Source organism: Oncorhynchus mykiss, chromosome 21 (genome assembly GCF_057628025.1).
Source record: "Oncorhynchus mykiss isolate SJ-2025 chromosome 21, ASM5762802v1, whole genome shotgun sequence".
NCBI classification, from domain to species: domain Eukaryota; kingdom Metazoa; phylum Chordata; class Actinopteri; order Salmoniformes; family Salmonidae; genus Oncorhynchus; species Oncorhynchus mykiss.
This window is the reverse complement of record NC_143042.1, coordinates 14,330,258-14,347,576: the sequence shown is the minus strand read 5'-3', so window position 1 is coordinate 14,347,576 and position 17,319 is coordinate 14,330,258. Positions and strand designations below refer to the sequence as shown.

General features: G+C 42.6%; 1 protein-coding gene across 2 annotated transcripts; it reads left to right on the top strand.

The window, feature by feature from the left end:
- The first annotated feature begins 25 nt into the window (after nucleotides 1-25).
- Nucleotides 26-16,637, top strand: LOC110500069 (dual specificity tyrosine-phosphorylation-regulated kinase 4-like). Of its 2 annotated transcripts, XM_090213964.1 has the most exons (14): nucleotides 3,962-6,589; nucleotides 7,346-7,435; nucleotides 8,345-8,518; nucleotides 8,680-8,794; nucleotides 8,997-9,160; nucleotides 9,289-9,425; nucleotides 9,560-9,700; nucleotides 9,903-10,041; nucleotides 10,199-10,280; nucleotides 10,401-10,573; nucleotides 10,673-10,733; nucleotides 11,217-11,346; nucleotides 11,707-11,894; nucleotides 12,094-16,637. In XM_090213964.1, exons 1-14 carry the CDS (start codon nucleotides 6,533-6,535, stop codon nucleotides 12,375-12,377), a joined length of 1,935 nt encoding a protein of 644 aa, XP_090070090.1. In that variant the 5' UTR covers nucleotides 3,962-6,532; the 3' UTR covers nucleotides 12,378-16,637. The 2 variants fall into 2 exon arrangements, with proteins under 2 accessions (XP_090070089.1, XP_090070090.1); XM_090213963.1 differs by lacking the exons at nucleotides 3,962-6,589; nucleotides 10,673-10,733; nucleotides 11,217-11,346; nucleotides 11,707-11,894; nucleotides 12,094-16,637 and adding exons at nucleotides 26-337; nucleotides 621-690 and having other exon boundaries at nucleotides 10,199-10,422.
- Nucleotides 16,638-17,319: the final 682 nt, after the last annotated feature.

The following is a 17,319-nucleotide window of genomic DNA, read 5'->3' as shown; positions in this document are numbered from 1 at the left end:
CATTGTGGACAGCTACTTTTTGGGTGAATGATAATTCTCATTGCTCCCAAAACCAGAAATGGAAAGTGAATCACCATAGATTATCATTATTCTTTTGCGTTACATAATGCGTTGTTTTACGTGTTGATTTCACTTTTAGCGCTTATCAGTCAACAGCGCGCCGTCGTCAGTCCGAATGTATCTCCATTACGACATAATGAAACCACAATGACATGACGCATATGTATGCATAGTCAGTTTGACCATTGCGTTTGACAGTTCAATATTTAGTTTATTCCGTTACCTTGCAGCAGTAAACACCGGACATGAGCGAAGGAAATCCATCCAATGAGCGAAAGTAAGTGTGAATTAGTTGTATGATTTCCATTTCTGATTTTGGTTATCAATCCTTTTTTTTTTATCGTGAATTTGCCAAATTTTCTATTTTTTTCATTCTATTGCTGTGTTATTTACTCAAATATACTATGCAAACATCTAAAGGGATAATAGACAAATAGTATTAAAAAAACTATCGCTCAAAAAAGATAATTCCACTATTTAAACACAAAAAAACATGTATGTCAAAAATCTTCAAAGACTCCATAAACCTCTCAAGTTGATGACCTTTCTGTTTTCAATAGGAAAGAAATGAAAAAGAAGTTGAAGAGACTTATCGAAAACAGGAACCAACATCTCCCGTTGTTGAAAAAGGTACTGTATTTCTCATGACATTTACAATATAGACATTTAGCAGACACTCTTAGATCATATCTGGACCACCTGAGATCACCCACAATCCAACAGTTAGAGTTGCCTAACAAAACTCCAGCCTTGGATCCAACCAGACCTACCACAGGAAGAAGGTAAGCTTACCATCAATCTGAAGCCCTACCCCCAGTTACATCTCAATCCTCTGGCAATTAAAAAAGCACATTGATTGATATCTGAGTGGCACAGTCTCTGTCTCTGCACAGGCTGAATTCTATGTACAATGCTGCAGTCCATAATAAATTAAACAATAGTCCATGTCCTCTGAATGGGATCTGCCGTAGGCTACCTGGGATTTGGGATATAAAAAAAAATAGCTGGACCACTGGAGGACAGGATATAAAATGTGGAATGGAAAAAAATCCACCACATAAAATTAACAAGAAAAGGAGAGTGGGAGACTCCCTGATCCAGTGGTGCTAATTCATTGCCTGTAGAATACCAATGAGAGGAAGCCTGAAACCAAAGGCAGGAATATGAGATAGTGAGCGATGATGAATTCCCTCTACATGCCATGCGCTCAGGAAACATCTCTGTGCTACTAGAGATGTCGTTATACAGACTGCTCCTCTGATCAAATGTCTATTTAGGGCTGCTGGCTGCGGCACGATCTACCTCAAACTCTGGAACATGTACTGTCAGAACTCAACCAGGGCTGATGATGAAAGCGAAGAAAAAGACACAAGCATTGCGGCTACATCAGCAATGCAATGCCTAGAAGAAATACAAAAAAAGGCAGAGACATGTCATTTTGACATTGTATTATGAATCTAGCTTGATAAAAGCTTTCTTTCATTGGTCCCTATTGGACTCAAAAGAAACATCACATTATATATTTTGTTTCGTGTAAATTGCTCATGGCTGTACATTGTTACCATATGTGGTTGCTAACGGTGGCAGCCAAAAATGGCTTGTTAGAGCACTAGTCCATTGCCCTCGGCAGGGAGTGTAGGAGGTGACCGAAACCTGTCTTTGCTTACCTGGCTAACATGGAGCCAGACTGCCTGTCTCATCTCCAGCACCATGGACAGCGAACGGGGGAACAGACAGTGCAGCTCACCCCACCCCACCACATGGCGGATGTGCCGACAGATGGCTCAGAGTAGTGGACAATGCAGACAGGTCGCTTACACTGTGTTTAGGGGGGAGTGATAAGCCAAAGGTGTGGGTGCTCTACAACATGTTATGCATGCTATATAGACAGTCCACTGAGCAGTCTTTTAATGCATGGCGATGGACATTTCTGTTGATTTGTCTGTGGTGAGTGTCTGGTGTTTTCCTGGTCTTGTTGGAGGCATTTTCATCAAACTATTTAGTTGGAAATTGGAAATGAAGCATGATCTTCTAATCATGAAGGCTACATTTTATTCATTAAAGTACCCCCCTCATTTTATGTTGTGGAGATAAATCTCTATGTTACAGCACAAAGAAAAGGAAGTATGTGCGTTCTCTGACCCCTTGTAGCTAAGTCAAATAACCCACAAATTCCCAGTGGAATGAACTTTGATGGTAGCCCACTCTATCATTCACTTCACATTCCTCAGCCACTGCCTGCCGGAGTTGTCTTTCTGGGACAGTTGTGTCACTACCACTGCTCAGTCAAAAGGATAGAGTTCACTCTGACCAGCAAGGTTAGACCGGTTCTGACCCCTGACAGACAGACCGACAGCATTGTTTAGGGTAAAGCCAGCAGTGCCTGATTAGTCTACTCAAGATAATATTGTGTCTAGCTGTCTCTGTACGCAGATTGAAGTGGATACAATCTGTGTTCTAATATGGGTCCTTGGGAAAGGCCAGCTACACAGGGCAAGCCTGTCTGTCCCCGGCCTTTTCTGGGACACGAGGATGGTGACATGGTAAGACTCCAAACAGGGCTGATTTACTAATGCCTGTTATGACATTCTCTGGATCAGCAGTGAAGAGATGGTTGTTATTGAATGCTATTGGTTATTGTCGGATTTACCTTGGACTTGATCATAGAAATTCAAACTGCATGAAGTGCATTTGTTTTGTGTGTGTGTGGAGGTTTTAACAATAGAGATGTAGGCTTGGCCACTGTGTTTTAGTTCTATTGCTATAGTTAACACTGCATTGTGTGCTCTCAGGGTTGTGTAGCTATTGATATCCACCACAGTGCTTATGCTCCTAGCTCTGCTCCTTCCAGAGTGGTTTTCCTCTCTGTGTCTCTGTGGCAGTCAGTCCAGGGCAGGCTACTAATGGGATTTAGCCTGATCTGGATTAGACCAGTGGGTGGTCCCTCCTTACTCTCTAGCCTTGGATGCCTCCTACTACTAAAGTTAGAGAATAAACACCCACCTACAACAACACAGGTCTACTGGTGCACTCCATCATGCTGCAGGAGAAACACACCTTTTGTTTCCACTAGAAAATAAAAAGGGCTATCCTTTACCTTTGCACAATTGTTTCCAGTTAGTCTTATAAGCCAAAAAATATTGTCAAATATAATTAATAATAATTAATAATGGTATTTTATGCACTGTGGACAATGAACCTTTGCCCAATTACCTCAACCGCACTGTTGGGTATAACTGCTACAGTGGGGCAAAAAAGTTTAGTCAGCCACCAATTGTGCAAGTTCTCCCACTTAAAAAGATGAGAGAGAGGCCTGTAATTTTCATCATAGGTACACTTCGACTATGACAAACAAAATGAGAAAAAAATCCAGAAAATCACATTGTAGGATTTTTAATTAATTTATTTGCAAATTATGGTGGAAAATAAGTATTTGGTCACCTACAAACAAGCAAGATTTCTGGCTCTCACAGACCTGTAACTTCTTCTTTAAGAGGCTCCTCTGTCCTCCACTCGTTACCTGTATTAATGGCACCTGATGAACTTGTTATCAGTATAAAAGACACCTGTCCACAACCTCAAACAGTCACACTCCAAACTCCACTATGGTCAAGACCAAAGAGCTGTCAAAGGACACCAGAAACAAAATTGTAGACCTGCACCAGGCTGGGAAGACTGAATCTGCAATAGGTAAGCAGCTTGGTTTGAAGAAATCAACTGTGGGAGCAATTATTAGGAAATGGAAGACTTACAAGACCACTGACAATCTCCCTCGATCTGGGGCTCCACGCAAGATCTCACCCCGTGGGGTCAAAATGATCACAAGAACGGTGAGCAAAAATCCCAGATCCACACGGGGGGCCTAGTGAATGACCTGCAGAGAGCTGGGACCAAAGTAACAAAGCCTACCATCAGTAACACACTACGCCGCCAGGGACTCAAATCCTGCAGTGCCAGACGTGTCCCCCTGCTTAAGCCAGTACATGTCCAGGCCTGTCTGAAGTTTGCTAGAGAGCATTTGGATGATCCAGAAGAAGATTGGGAGAATGTCATATGGTCAGATGAAACCAAAATATAACTTTTTGGTAAAAACTCAACTCGTCGTGTTTGGAGGACAAAGAATGCTGAGTTGCATCCAAAGAACACCATACCTACTGTGAAGCGTGGGGGTGGAAACATCATGTTTTGGGGCTGTTTTTCTGCAAAGGGACCAGGACGACTGATCCGTGTAAAGGAAAGAATGAATGGGGCCATATATCATGAGATTTTGAGTGAAAACCTCCTTCCATCAGCAAGGGCATTGAAGATGAAACGTGGCTGGGTCTTTCAGCATGACAATGATCCCAAACACACCGCCCAGGAAACGAAGGAGTGGCTTCGTAAGAAGCATTTCAAGGTCCTGGAGTGGCCTAGCCAGTCTCCAGATCTCAACCCCATAGAAAATCTTTGGAGGGAGTTGAAAGTCCGTGTTGCCCAGCAACAGCCCCAAAACATCACTGCTCTAGAGGAGATCTACATGGAGGAATGGGCCAAAATACCAGCAACAGTGTGTGTGAACCTTGTGAAGACTTACAGAAAACATTTGACCTCTGTCATTGCCAACAAAGGGTATATAACAAAGTATTGAGAAACTTATGTTATTGACCAAATACTTATTTTCCACCATAATTTGCAAATAAATTCATTAAAAATCCTACAATGTGATTTTCTGGATTCTTTTTCTAATTTTGTCTGTCATAGTTGAAGTGTACCTATGATAAAAAAATTACAGGCCTCATCTTTTTAAGTGGGAGAACTTGCACAATTGGTGGCTGACTAAATACTTTTTTGACCCACTGTACACTGCAATAAGAAGTCAGGCTTAGCCTATAGCCATGAACAGATTACGGCTGCAGGCTTACTAGTGAGGACTGGTTGTGACTATAGGCTTTTTCAATATCATGGACTGAAGCTGGAAATCATATCACCATGGAGACTGCAGCTTGTGTAATGGCAAAAAAAAACATATATGGATGGTATGTCGAAGGTGAGAGAAATACACTGGGTAGCAATTGAAAGAAAACAGCTATTTTCTGTTAGCACTGATAAAAAACATGTTACGAAATAACCACTGTTATCAAGTCGTGTCTACCCCGAGATGACTGACCATGCCGACGTAGGCTTCAGTAGAACATACTGTACCACCCACTTCACGCTTGGGGTATGTAGGATGAATCATGTGAAAGTGTAGATGCCTCTCCCACACATCTCAAAGGATTCTCCAGTCTGGATGAGCTAGCATATGGTTTGCATTGATGTGTAATTCACTTTCAATTATAAGGTGTGCGTGAGTTTTTTTTATTTTTTACAAGACCTGTACCAGAAGTACTCACAAGAATGGTAAACCAACTACAATTTTGAGAAGTGAAGACCTTCTGTTTTAGGTTAAGGGTTAGGGAAAACAGGATTTTGAATGGCAATCAATTGTTGGTCCCCCCAAAAGTCCTCACAAGTATAGTAAGACACGTGTGTGTGTGTGTGTGTGTGTGTGTGTGTGTGTGTGTGTGTGTGTGTGTGTGAGATTATAAACTGATCCAATGATTAAACATTTGATGATTTAGTACTGGTTTTTGACAATTGCATTTTTACAACCTAAAGATCTTTACTACTGTAAAGCTGTCGTGATATCATTCAATGTTCCATGTTTAATGTGGTTAGATGGTACCTTCGTGGGAGACTAAAATGAAGTAGTAATCATTAGCTTCAGATGTGTGGTTGCTATTCAGCAGTGTTACTCTGAGTTTCAGTTCCCGGACAGTGATTCTGACACGTGAGCATTGATCCAGTGTAGGTGTATCTCATTCTCTGTAGTAGGCCTACACTGTGAGATAAAAACGGCGAAGACTCAACCCAAGGATTTGGGGATTTAAGAAAAAATGGTGTCATACACGAGCTAGGGAGAGGGGATTTGTTGTTGTTTGAGCTTGGTCACAAACGGTCGATGGATTTTGTTTTGCTGGGGGACTTGGCAAATACTGTACATGGTTCTATCTACTAGCTACATAACGGTTTTACGCGCAATGTTGATTCTCATGCTTGGAAAGTTATGTATGCGGTACCCGAGGAGTCTGTGTGAAGTTGGACAGTTTAATGAATTGACAAACAATCTATACCGGGAGTCCAAGGTGTCGCTTGTCGATGTGGAATAAACTGTGACCCTAGAATACCCTAACAGGTGGCTCTCCGACGATATGCGCGTCAGTCTAACGACAGCTTGCACACTCTCCATAATCTTCGGCTGACAAAGCTTTTTTTCTGCATCTACAGTCCGTTCATTACTATTCAGTAGCACTACTCTGCAGTTACCACCGAGCGCCAACATCGTTTTGATGCGAAGCAGAATATTGGTTTCTGCGTTTACTCGGGAATAACATTTAGCCTGGGAATGTTTTCAAGCTGTGCGCTCACGTGGACCAACTAGGAGTGATTCTCGATGATAATTGGAATTCACTCGGGTTATAACGCAATGTTTCCAGAAATTCATATCAAGGTGAGGTATAAATAATGGTATTGCTTTGTTTTATGTGGCTCATTGGATGCAAATTCAACATGGTCTTTTTTTGCATTTTGTTTTAGTTCACAGTACTGTATTTGGAACCTCAGCATGAAAGTGCAAACTTTAAGTGTACTGTACAGACTTTACTGGACAGACAGACAGTAATTAGGTATGAAAACACTTTCCAACTGTTTTCAGAATCAGATGTCAATGCATTGACACAATTACTCCCATGGTTTCATGGTTCCACTAACCTTCAGATGGACTAACCCACTTCAATCCCCGTGATCTACAGCTCAGTGTGCTCAGGAATGGATCATTGGCTTCCTGGGGTCTACTGGGTTAATATGATCCGTTTGTCACGGCTGACACCTAGCTGGTGTCAGCACTGGATTCACAATATATTTGGGCTACTGCACATTTTTATATTGCAGTATTCAAAAATGGGCTAACTGTGTCTACTCTAGCCATACTCTAGCCCCCCCACCCCCCCATGCATTTATGCAGTATTGACTACAGCTGCATATGAACCACATTTGAGAATCATCGCTAGTTCTAAAAATACATTGCAATTTAATTAGGACGTTGGCCTTCATAGATTTTCTATATGCAGTCGGTGTGTGTGTGCGCACGTGTGAGTGCTGGGGCCAAGCAAAATAGTTTGTGCCTATGTGTAGGTGTGTGCACGAGTGTGTTCATCTTCAGCTAGCGCATATTATATGACATCCTTTTCTCATCCAATCCCCACAGACAGAGAAGCCCGATGCCTACTCCCAGCAACACAAACCCCAGCCTGAATGCACACGCCTTGGGTCCAGCCGGGCCTACCAGCAGCAGCAGGTAAACCTACTCCCTGATCCTTCAGTATTCTGCTCTTGTATGTGGGTGTGCGGGGAATACGATTGATGTGTCATGATCTGTTCGTGTGGGGGAGTACTATGACTAGTGTGAGCTGTAGGGGAATACTGTATGACGGAACAGCCCAGCCCGCACCTCTGAAAAGACGGAGCAGGGTAGTTATCACCAGTTAGTCCCTGCTGATTGGATCCTGAGTTTTAAGATTAAAAGTGATTTGCCTTATCCCAAAATGATTCAATGGCCTAAATAACAGTGTGAACGTGCCGGCCGGGTGCAGAGGTAACTGTCTTTGGTACCATGTTGCTATATATAGCTCTTTATGAATAATGAATCTTGCAGATACTGCAGTAAAGCCCTGGATATTAAACAGTGCGTTCTATTAATAGAAATTCCCCTCTCAATTTGGCAGCACTGTTTCAGTTCAAATCAATAAGGCCACGAGAGCCATACTACTGTAACTGCAGCACAGCTTTATCCTTCAGTCAGAGGTGGTGCCCTGGTATAACCTAGCCTTTTGGGCAGCTTTTGAGAGGATGTGTTACATAGAGTACCGAGAAAGACTAGCAGCCTATAAACAAAGAGAGAGTGAAGGAAAAATAAATGGAGAGAGAGACTCCAAGTCGGGCTGCAGTGAAAGCTTCTGTCGAAAAGCAGACCTCCAAGGCTTTAGACCCTGCTTCACTCTTGCCCTGGCACGTAACTCTATGCCCTTTCTGGGCACCACAGGCTACTTGCCTCATTACTGAATCGGCAGGACAACTAGAAACACCCAGTGCCTCAAACCTCGTTATGTAACAACACCTGTATTATCTCTGTAGATTTAACCTGGATGACCCTCTAAATATGGGTCCTTCTCTCTCTGCCTCCCTCTCTCTCTTGTTCTGGCTGTAGAACTGTGGCTCGGGCAAAGGCACCCTGCCCAAGCTGGATACTAAGCCCTTGGTTGTAAACAATGTCAAGTACCATCACCTGTCCGAAAGCATCCTGCCCAACATCACCAGCAAGGGCCTGCAGAACATCTGTGATGGGCAGCTTTCAGGTACTAGGCACCAGGAAAGCTTCCAGGTGAGTCCTTGTTACTATTAGTCGAATCTCTTGGTATTATGTACTTAGAGCCTAGTATATTGAAGCAATGAAACATTCTGCTGAGAAGTTATAAGTGTTAAATTGTTACCATGCAAAACCTCTGCAACTAGTTAATTTCCTGTATGTTTTACAATTGACAGGATGAGAGATCACAGAGCTCCACAGTGGAGAGTCTGCCAGAGTCCATCAACAGGAAGAACAATCAGGAGCAGGAGAGGAATATTGAGGGACACAATCTGCCCATGTCTCCTGCAGGTGTGTGTGGGCTACGGGTAGGACTAGGTCTGAGTAGGAGTTGGAGAGTAGGGAAGCGTTGGTGGAAGGTGCTGTTGTTGGCGATTTAGTATTGGCAATTCTAAAAGAGAAAGAGTTTTCTGTCCCTTGATCTTATTTAATCAGGAAGAAACAAATGCAAACTGGGATTTGCTGACAGGAATTTCCTTTCCCTCCTATACAGAGGTCCTGAAGGCGTTCAAAGATCGTCTGACTGAACATGAGCAGGAGGAGGTCATGGACTACTCCGAGGTCTGGTACCTGGGCCTGGATGCCAAGAAGATGGAGGGTTCCCCCAGCCTGCCCCATAACTCTGGCTACGACGATGAGAGCGGAGGCTATCTGAAGGTAACATAAAAATGGGCACAAAGATGGCAGTAAAGAAGCTCTGTGAATTTCAGAACCAGTTTTAGTGCCATATAGAGTAAACTTTTTGCAGTATTGCTTTAAAGTAAATTATACCCTTTTCTCTGCAGGTCGCGCATGACCACATAGGCTTCCGGTTTGAGGTGCTGGAGGTGATCGGGAAAGGATCCTTCGGACAGGTCCTGAAGTGCCTGGATCACAAGACCAATGAACTTGTCGCCATCAAGGTCATTCGCAACAAGAAAAGGTGACTAACACCACTAGCTAGCTAGCATATCGTAGTACAGCTGGGTTGTCAAATACCAACCTTTCACTAATAACATGTTAGGACACGCTATGACACATGTTATAACACTGCTTCTCTGTTATGATTGGCTGCAGGTTCCACCACCAGGCCATGGTGGAGTTGAAGATCCTGGATGCGTTGAGAAGGAAGGACAGAGACAACAAACACAACGTCATTCACATGAAGGAGCACTTCTACTTCCGGAACCATCTCTGCATCTCCTTCGAGCTCCTGGGGTAGGCTTGACGGACACAGACACTGTAGGGCCAAATATAAGATAATATTCAGAAATACAATAATACCTTTTTGTTATTTGTTTATTTAGTTCAGGAGAGAATACGTTTGCTATATTTCATCCACAGAAGGTAAACATGTAGTATGAAGATTATTTGGGCATGTAAATCTAAAGGATGTTTGCTTGTATCTTTGACCGTGCAGAGTGAACCTGTACGAACTTATCAAGAAGAACAAATTCCAGGGCTTCAGCCAGATCCTGGTGCGCCGCTTTGCCTACTCCCTCCTCAAGTGCCTGCAGATGCTGCACAAAGAGAAGATCATCCACTGTGACCTGAAACCGGTATGACCCCTAGCCATGACCTTTAACCCCTAACAACCTTGACACATTACTTCATGAAAAGTGAAGCATATTTGCACACATATTCATTGTTGGCTCAGTATAATGGTGCCACAGGAGATGGAGAGGATATGCTCATACTTGGGTATTTATTTTCCAGGAAAACATCCTTCTGTCACACAAAGGCCAAGGCAACATCAAGGTCATTGACTTTGGCTCCAGCTGCTACGAGCAGCAGAGAGGCGAGTGTCTTAGCTTGTAGATTTTCCTAATGTAGGGTTAGAGCAAGTAGGCAAACAGGGGGCACAAACTCATTATAGTATCACATTATAGCATACCTAATTCCTGGCTCTCCTTCACAGTTTACACCTACATCCAGAGCCGCTTCTACCGTTCCCCAGAGGTGCTCCTGGGCCATCCCTACAGCATGGCCATCGACATGTGGAGCTTTGGCTGCATCCTGGCTGAGCTCTACACTGGCTTCCCCCTCTTTCCTGGGGAGAGTGAGGTGGAGCAGATTGCCTGCATCATGGAGGTACCTACCTAGTACCTACAATACCATGTTCTCTTTGTTAATGGCTCTTTCAACCTTGTGGTTTGGCTCACTGTGTGTGTTCACCTGATTTGTTCTCAGGTGCTGGGAATGCCTCCAAATGATTTCTTATCGACAGCAACCAGGAAAAGGCATTTTTTTGGTAAGCGTTTTTGATCTAGTACAGTCACATGGTTTTCTCTTTGACTGTTCGATTTAAATTCTGTTTAACTGAGACCTTTCACTTCTACTGACGTACCAATAGGATCACAGTTAAATGTGTATATTTCTGACATAGGGATTTGCATAATTTTAGTGTCAGAGGGTGTTTAAGCAATAAGCCTGAGGGAGTGTTGGCCATATAACACAGCTGAGGGTTGTTCTTATGCACAATGTGAAAGGGAGTGCCTGGATACAGCCCTTAGCTGTGGTATATTGACCATATACCACAAACCACTGACGTGCCTTATTGCAATTATAAACTGGTTACCAACGTAAATAGAACAGTAAACAAGTATGTTTACATCACAACCATGGTATATAGTATGATATTTCAGCCAATCAGCATCCAGGACCCAAACTACCCGGTGTATAATTCTTAGTAAGAGATCTTCTTGTTGATTAAGCCCTGGTTGTGATTGTGCAGATTCCAAGGGAAACCCCAGGAACATCACCAACAGCAGGGGGAGAAAGAGACGGCCCAACTCCAAGGATCTGGCCAGTGTCCTGAAGACCAACGATCCTGTCTTTCTGGACTTCATCAAACGCTGTCTCACGTATGTACTGTGCACACTGTACACCTGTCAATAACACAGCCATAGAATTACCCAATCTCAAATATTACTAAGGAGTCATGTGAAGCGAGCCCTCTTTCGCATTATTATTGACTTAAGTTTATTTACCGTTTACTCATCCAGGTGAGGCTCATTGAGATTGAAATCTACAAGGAAGCCCAGTGTGGGGTTTTACCTTTGGTTCTCTCTGGGAGAATCTCATTTGAATACTCCTCACTTCCTCTCTTCTCTCTCCTCGCCTCCATCTCAAAACCCAATGGAGGAAGAAGGTCAGAGGGGAGGGACCTCTGAGAGAGCACGCGAGGTGTATTCATTTGAGATGTGCTCTCTTCTCTCTGTCAGGTGGGACCCTAAGAAGCGCATGACGCCCGACGAGGCCATGCAACATGAGTGGATCCAGGAGGCCCGCTCCAACAAGTTTCGGCCCAAGACCCGCACCGTGAGAAGGCCCAGCGAGAGCCTGAGCAACGTGGAGAACAACAAGATAGAGCAGCACATTCCCCACAACCCAGCCCTCATCAACAAGATAGGTAAGAGGAGCAGTCATCTACCATACTACTACCATGCCCTCATATGTATGTGTTTACATGTAACAAAACAAAAAATACATCTGCACTAGGCATTTTTTAGACTTTGAGAGTGGCAAATTGACACAAAGACTACATTTTCTCCACATCTCTATGATTGACATGAAGTAACAGGCATCTTGCTTCCCCCTCTCTGACGCAGTTGACAAGGCATTCTACAGCCCGTTCTCCAACGCCACAGACAGGCCCAAGAGAGAGAACTCTGTGAAGCTGGCGTCCGCCGAGCGCTTGCGTCCGATCGGGGCTTCGGCTGAGGGCCAGATGGGTGAGGGCAAGACCAAGAGCACCAGGGCTGTTAGCAGCAGCAAGCAGGAGGTACATAGGGAGAGATCAGTCCACATCGTCATCAGATCCCGGCTGGAGCACACTGTTGACGCAGACAGGGACAGTCTGGAGCCCCAGCAGGGCCTGTCCCCCATCACATGAAGGCCCCAGGGACAGAGGGCTTGGGGCTGGGAGGGGGTTGAGGGGAGGGGGGATTTATAGGTCACATGCATAGGTCACATCAGGGTTAATATCATCAGAGGTCTAACATAAGACACATATTAATAACATTAAATGGGGGTCATGGTTGGAGTGTATCCTGTTTTGTAGATGTAGTGGGTCATGAATTTGTTATATACAGTGGGGCAAAAAAGTATTTAGTCAGCCACCAATTGTGCAAGTTCTCCCACTTAAAAAGATGAGAGAGGCCTGTAATTTTCATCATATGTACACTATGACAGACAAAATGAGAAAAAAAATCAGAAAATCACATTGTAGGATTTTTAATGAATTTATTTGCAAATTATGGTGGAAAATAAGTATTTGGTCACCTACAAACAAGCAAGACTTCTGGCTCTCACAGACCTGTAACTTCTTTAAGAGGCTCCTCTGTCCTCCGCTCGTTACCTGTATTAATGGCACCTGTTTGAACTTATCAGTATAAAAGACACCTGTCCACAACCTCAAACAGTCACACTCCAAACTCCACTATGGCCAAGACCAAAGAGCTGTCAAATGACACCAGAAACAAAATTGTAGACCTGCACCAGGCTGGGAAGACTGAATCTGCAATAGGTAAGCAGCTTGGTTTGAAGAAATCAACTGTAGGAGCAATTATTAGGAAATTGAAGACATACAAGACCACTGATAATCTCCCTCGATCTGGGGCTCCACGCAAGATCTCACCCCGTGGGGTCAAAATGATCACAAGAACAGTGAGCAAAAATCCCAGAACCACACGGGGGGACCTAGTGCATGACCTGCAGAGAGCTGGGACCAAAGTAACAAAGCCTACCATCAGTAACACACTACGCCGCCAGGGACTCAAATCTTGCATTGCCAGACATGTCCCCCTGCTTAAGCCAGTACATGTCCAGGCCCATCTGAAGATTGCTAGAGAGCATTTGGATGATCCAGAAGAAGATTGGGAGAATGTCATATGGTCAGATTAAACCAAAATATAACTTTGTGGTAAAAACTCAACTTGTCGTGTTTGGAGGACAAAGAATGCGGAGTTGCATCCAAAGAACACCATACATACTGTGAAGCATGGGGGTGGAAACATCATGCTTTGGGGCTGTTTTTCTGCAAAGGGACCAGGACGACTGATCCGTGTAAAGGAAAGAATGAATGGTGCAACTCATGTATCGTGAGATTTTGAGTGAAAACCTCCTTCCATCAGCAAGGGCATTGAAGATGAAACGTGGCTGGGTCTTTCAGCATGACAATGATCCCAAACACACCGCCCAGGAAACGAAGGAGTGGCTTCGTAAGAAGCATTTCAAGGTCCTGGAGTGGCCTAGCCAGTCTCCAGATCTCAACCTCATAGAAAATCTTTGGAGGGAGTTGAAAGTCCGTGTTGCCCAGCAACAGCCCCAAAACATCACTGCTCTAGAGGAGATCTGCATGGAGGAATGGGCCAAAATACCAGCAACAGTGTGTGAAAACCTTGTGAAGACTTACTGAAAACGTTTGACCTCTGTCATTGCCAACAAAGGGTATATAACAAAGTAATGAGAAACTTTTGTTATTGACCAAATACTTATTTTCCACCATAATTTGCAAATAAATTCATTAAAAATCCTTCAATGTGATTTTCTGGATTTTTTTTCTCATTTTGTCTGTCATAGTTGAAGTGTACCTATGATGAAAATTACAGGCCTCTCTCATATTTTTAAGTGGGAGAACTTGCACAATTGGTGGCTGACTAAATACTTTTTTATCCCACTGTATGTGCTGCACTATAGAATATATTTCCTAGTATGTTTAGCGCTTGGACTCTGTCTAGCTGCAGAGGTCTTTGGAACACAGAGTCTTCGGTGGGTCTTTGGGTAGAGTTAAATGTGCTGTGTATCAGCAAATGTTCGTCTTCTCTAGTATTGCAGTAGTCACAAATGTGCTTATTGCATCTAGAATGTGGCCACATTCACTTGTCATAAGCTTGTAAAGTAGCACAGGTCACGTGCATTAGTTTAAAATGGCTGAAAGATTCTCTGAGGTGGGATCCCTCGGCTTAGAACCCAGATCAATGCCCAGATTTTCCTGTTTTCCACTCTCGGTATAGCCAGGTTAGGCCGAGCCACATTTACTGTAATTTTGCCAGAGGTTTAAAGCTCTTTGAGTAGGCTAATTCCCTGCAAGTTTTCTACTGGAATTGAAGTTTTGGCTTTGACAACACGGATGTCTGACCCAAAATATACGTAGGTTAAGCCCCGGCCCACGTGTTTGCATTGAAATACGCATGGCAAGCCCAAGGAGTTGCCCGTGCCATGGATGCGATGTTTAAGGCTCTTAGCAGCACAAAGCATCTCCCATGCACAGAGCTGATGGTGATAGTGGAAAAACGTAAAGCACTAGTGTGCACAAACTGATCTTGAGATTACTCAGTTTTTACCATGTTTATGGAATTTGACTTTGACTCAATCATTTGTGGTTGTTGACCATAGTATTATTGATATTGTTTCATTACTAGTTTATTCTGAAGATTCATAAAACTCTAGGTGTTACTGAATAAAATGACAATCACCTGTAAGTCAGTGAAAGGGCGGCTGTCGAGCTGACAACTGTTAGCTCAAAAACAGGGCCCTCAAGTGGTCAATGTAAAGGAATGTTATTTTCCTGACCTGAAATGCCAAGCTTGGACTGGGATTGGATGGTTTGATATTCTTCATACGTCATTGTCATATACAAAGTTTCCCGGTGTCTACAAAACAGGAATATTCTGACCAGTGATCCTCACCACTTGTTACTCAAATGTGCCTTTCAGGATCCAATGCATCGTCTGTTTTTTTTTTTATTCCTCACACAAATGTCATTTTTTAAATGCTCTTAATTCCTCAAAAAAGCAGTTCCAACTATTTTGATTAACTTCTCTTACCTTGACAAAAAGATAATTTGCTACAATGTTCAGCTTTCTTCAATAAAACCTGGGCCAAATGAAGGAAGGTAGCTTTTTTTTGTTCTCTGTAAGCTTCTTTTTAAGGAAACTGGTGCTGATGCTTTTCACATGCTCCAGTTAGAGAAAGTCATTTTAAAACTGTTTTTATATTTGTACCATGTTCAGAATATATTTCCTTTTGAACAGTACAGCATTTAATGTACATTTTACACTTTTGTTATGATTAACTTATTGGTTTAAGGTGTGACCTGTATATGAAATATTTGGGGTAATAAACTCAGCAAAAAATAAATGTCCTCTCACTGTCAACTACGTTTATTTTCAGCAAACTTAACATGTGTGAATATTTGTATGAACATGGTTACACGTGGTCTGCCACTGCAAGGACGATCAACTGTCCGTCCTGTCTCCCTGTAGCGCTGTCTTAGGCGTCTCACAGTACGGATATTGCAATTTATTGCCCTGGCCACATCTGCAGTCCTCATGCCTCCTTGCAGCATGCAAGGCACGTTCACGCAGCTGAGGCATGCAGCTGAGGCACAGCTAAGGCATGTTCACACAGATGAGCAGGGACCCTGGGCATCTTTTCTTTGGTGTTTTTCAGAGTCAGTAGAAAGGCCTCTTCAGTGTCTTTAAGTTTTCCTTAATTCCGTAACCTTTATTGCCTACCGTCAGTAAGCTGTTCGTGTCTTAACGACCGTTCCACAGGTGCATGTTCATTAATTGTCTATGGTTAATTTGACAAGCATGGGAAACAGTGTTTAAACCCTTTACAATGAAGATCTGTGAAGTTATTTGGATTTTTACGAATAATCTTTGAAAGACAGGGTCCTGAAAAAAGGACGTTTCTTTTTGGCCGAGTTTATATCTCAAGCACTGTATGTATACATAACCAGGTCACATTGGCAATGTCTTAAATGAAATATGTATATTTTTACCATGTTTCAATTGTAATTTGAATGGTTTTCTTGTTTATTTTTCAGTGCTCGCTGAACATTGTTATTTAAGAGAGCCCCACAGACAATAGCTGGTGCGCTTAATGATGATATTGTGTGATGTACTGAGTAACTGTTTTGCTATCTTTCTATAAGTCAGTATAATAGCATGCCAGGACATTGCTGATTTTATTGTACTGTACTACAACAAAAAGAAAGTGTGTGCATTCATTTCAACCAACTTATTTCACAATCAGCCATTGTGGTCTATTTGGAAATAATTGAATTGAGGTCATTCCACTTGATGAACTGTACATTGATACGAAAACATTTATGAACATGTAATTGAATAAATTGGTTGCCTCTGCCCATTTGATTGGACCTCAGATCATTTTGATGCTGTATAACACAAACATTCAGCTAGTTAATGAAACAATAGATTATTACCATGCAGGTAGTGAAATAATAGATGATTACCATGCAGGTACCCCAGCCTAGCTAATGTTAGCCACCACCTAACATTAGCGTTAGCCACCTAGCTAATTGGAATTCATAACATACAGTATCATACGACTTGCAAATTCGCAACATATTGAACAAATTACAATTTGGAACATCTTCTTCAGGGGTCAGTAATGACATGTCAAGAATAGTCTCAATGGCTTTTACACAACTTAAAAAATGTAAGCCTATGCTAAATTAACCAATTAAAAACAGTATTGTAGCAATGATGTTTGTGCAGTAAGCTATAGGCCCAATACATTATCACTTTATGTTGGCTTTGCTTGAATTGTTGTTCGGGACATTTTTTTTATTACAGATACTTTTAGTATACCTGTAGTATTGTGACTTTCGGCATTTATTCCAATCAACAATGACTTGAATGCCAAATTAATGGTTGAATTGAACCTGTTCAGTTGTGCAAATTCATTCTAACAGGATACAACATATCCTGAATCCTTTCTCAAGTATTTAAAAAAGGTGTTGGTATTTCATTGTGCTTAGATCTTTCAAGACAAAAGGCTATCAAGTTACAATGTAAAGATTCAAG

Coding starts and splice junctions, on each gene's coding strand:
- LOC110500069 (XM_090213964.1), top strand. CDS start 6,533: ATGATAATTGGAATTCACTCGGGTTATAACGCAATGTTTCCAGAAATT. Junction 9,426..9,559: donor GTCATTCGCAACAAGAAAAG/GTGACTAACACC, acceptor GATTGGCTGCAG/GTTCCACCACCAGGCCATGG. Junction 10,734..11,216: donor CAGGAAAAGGCATTTTTTTG/GTAAGCGTTTTT, acceptor GTGATTGTGCAG/ATTCCAAGGGAAACCCCAGG.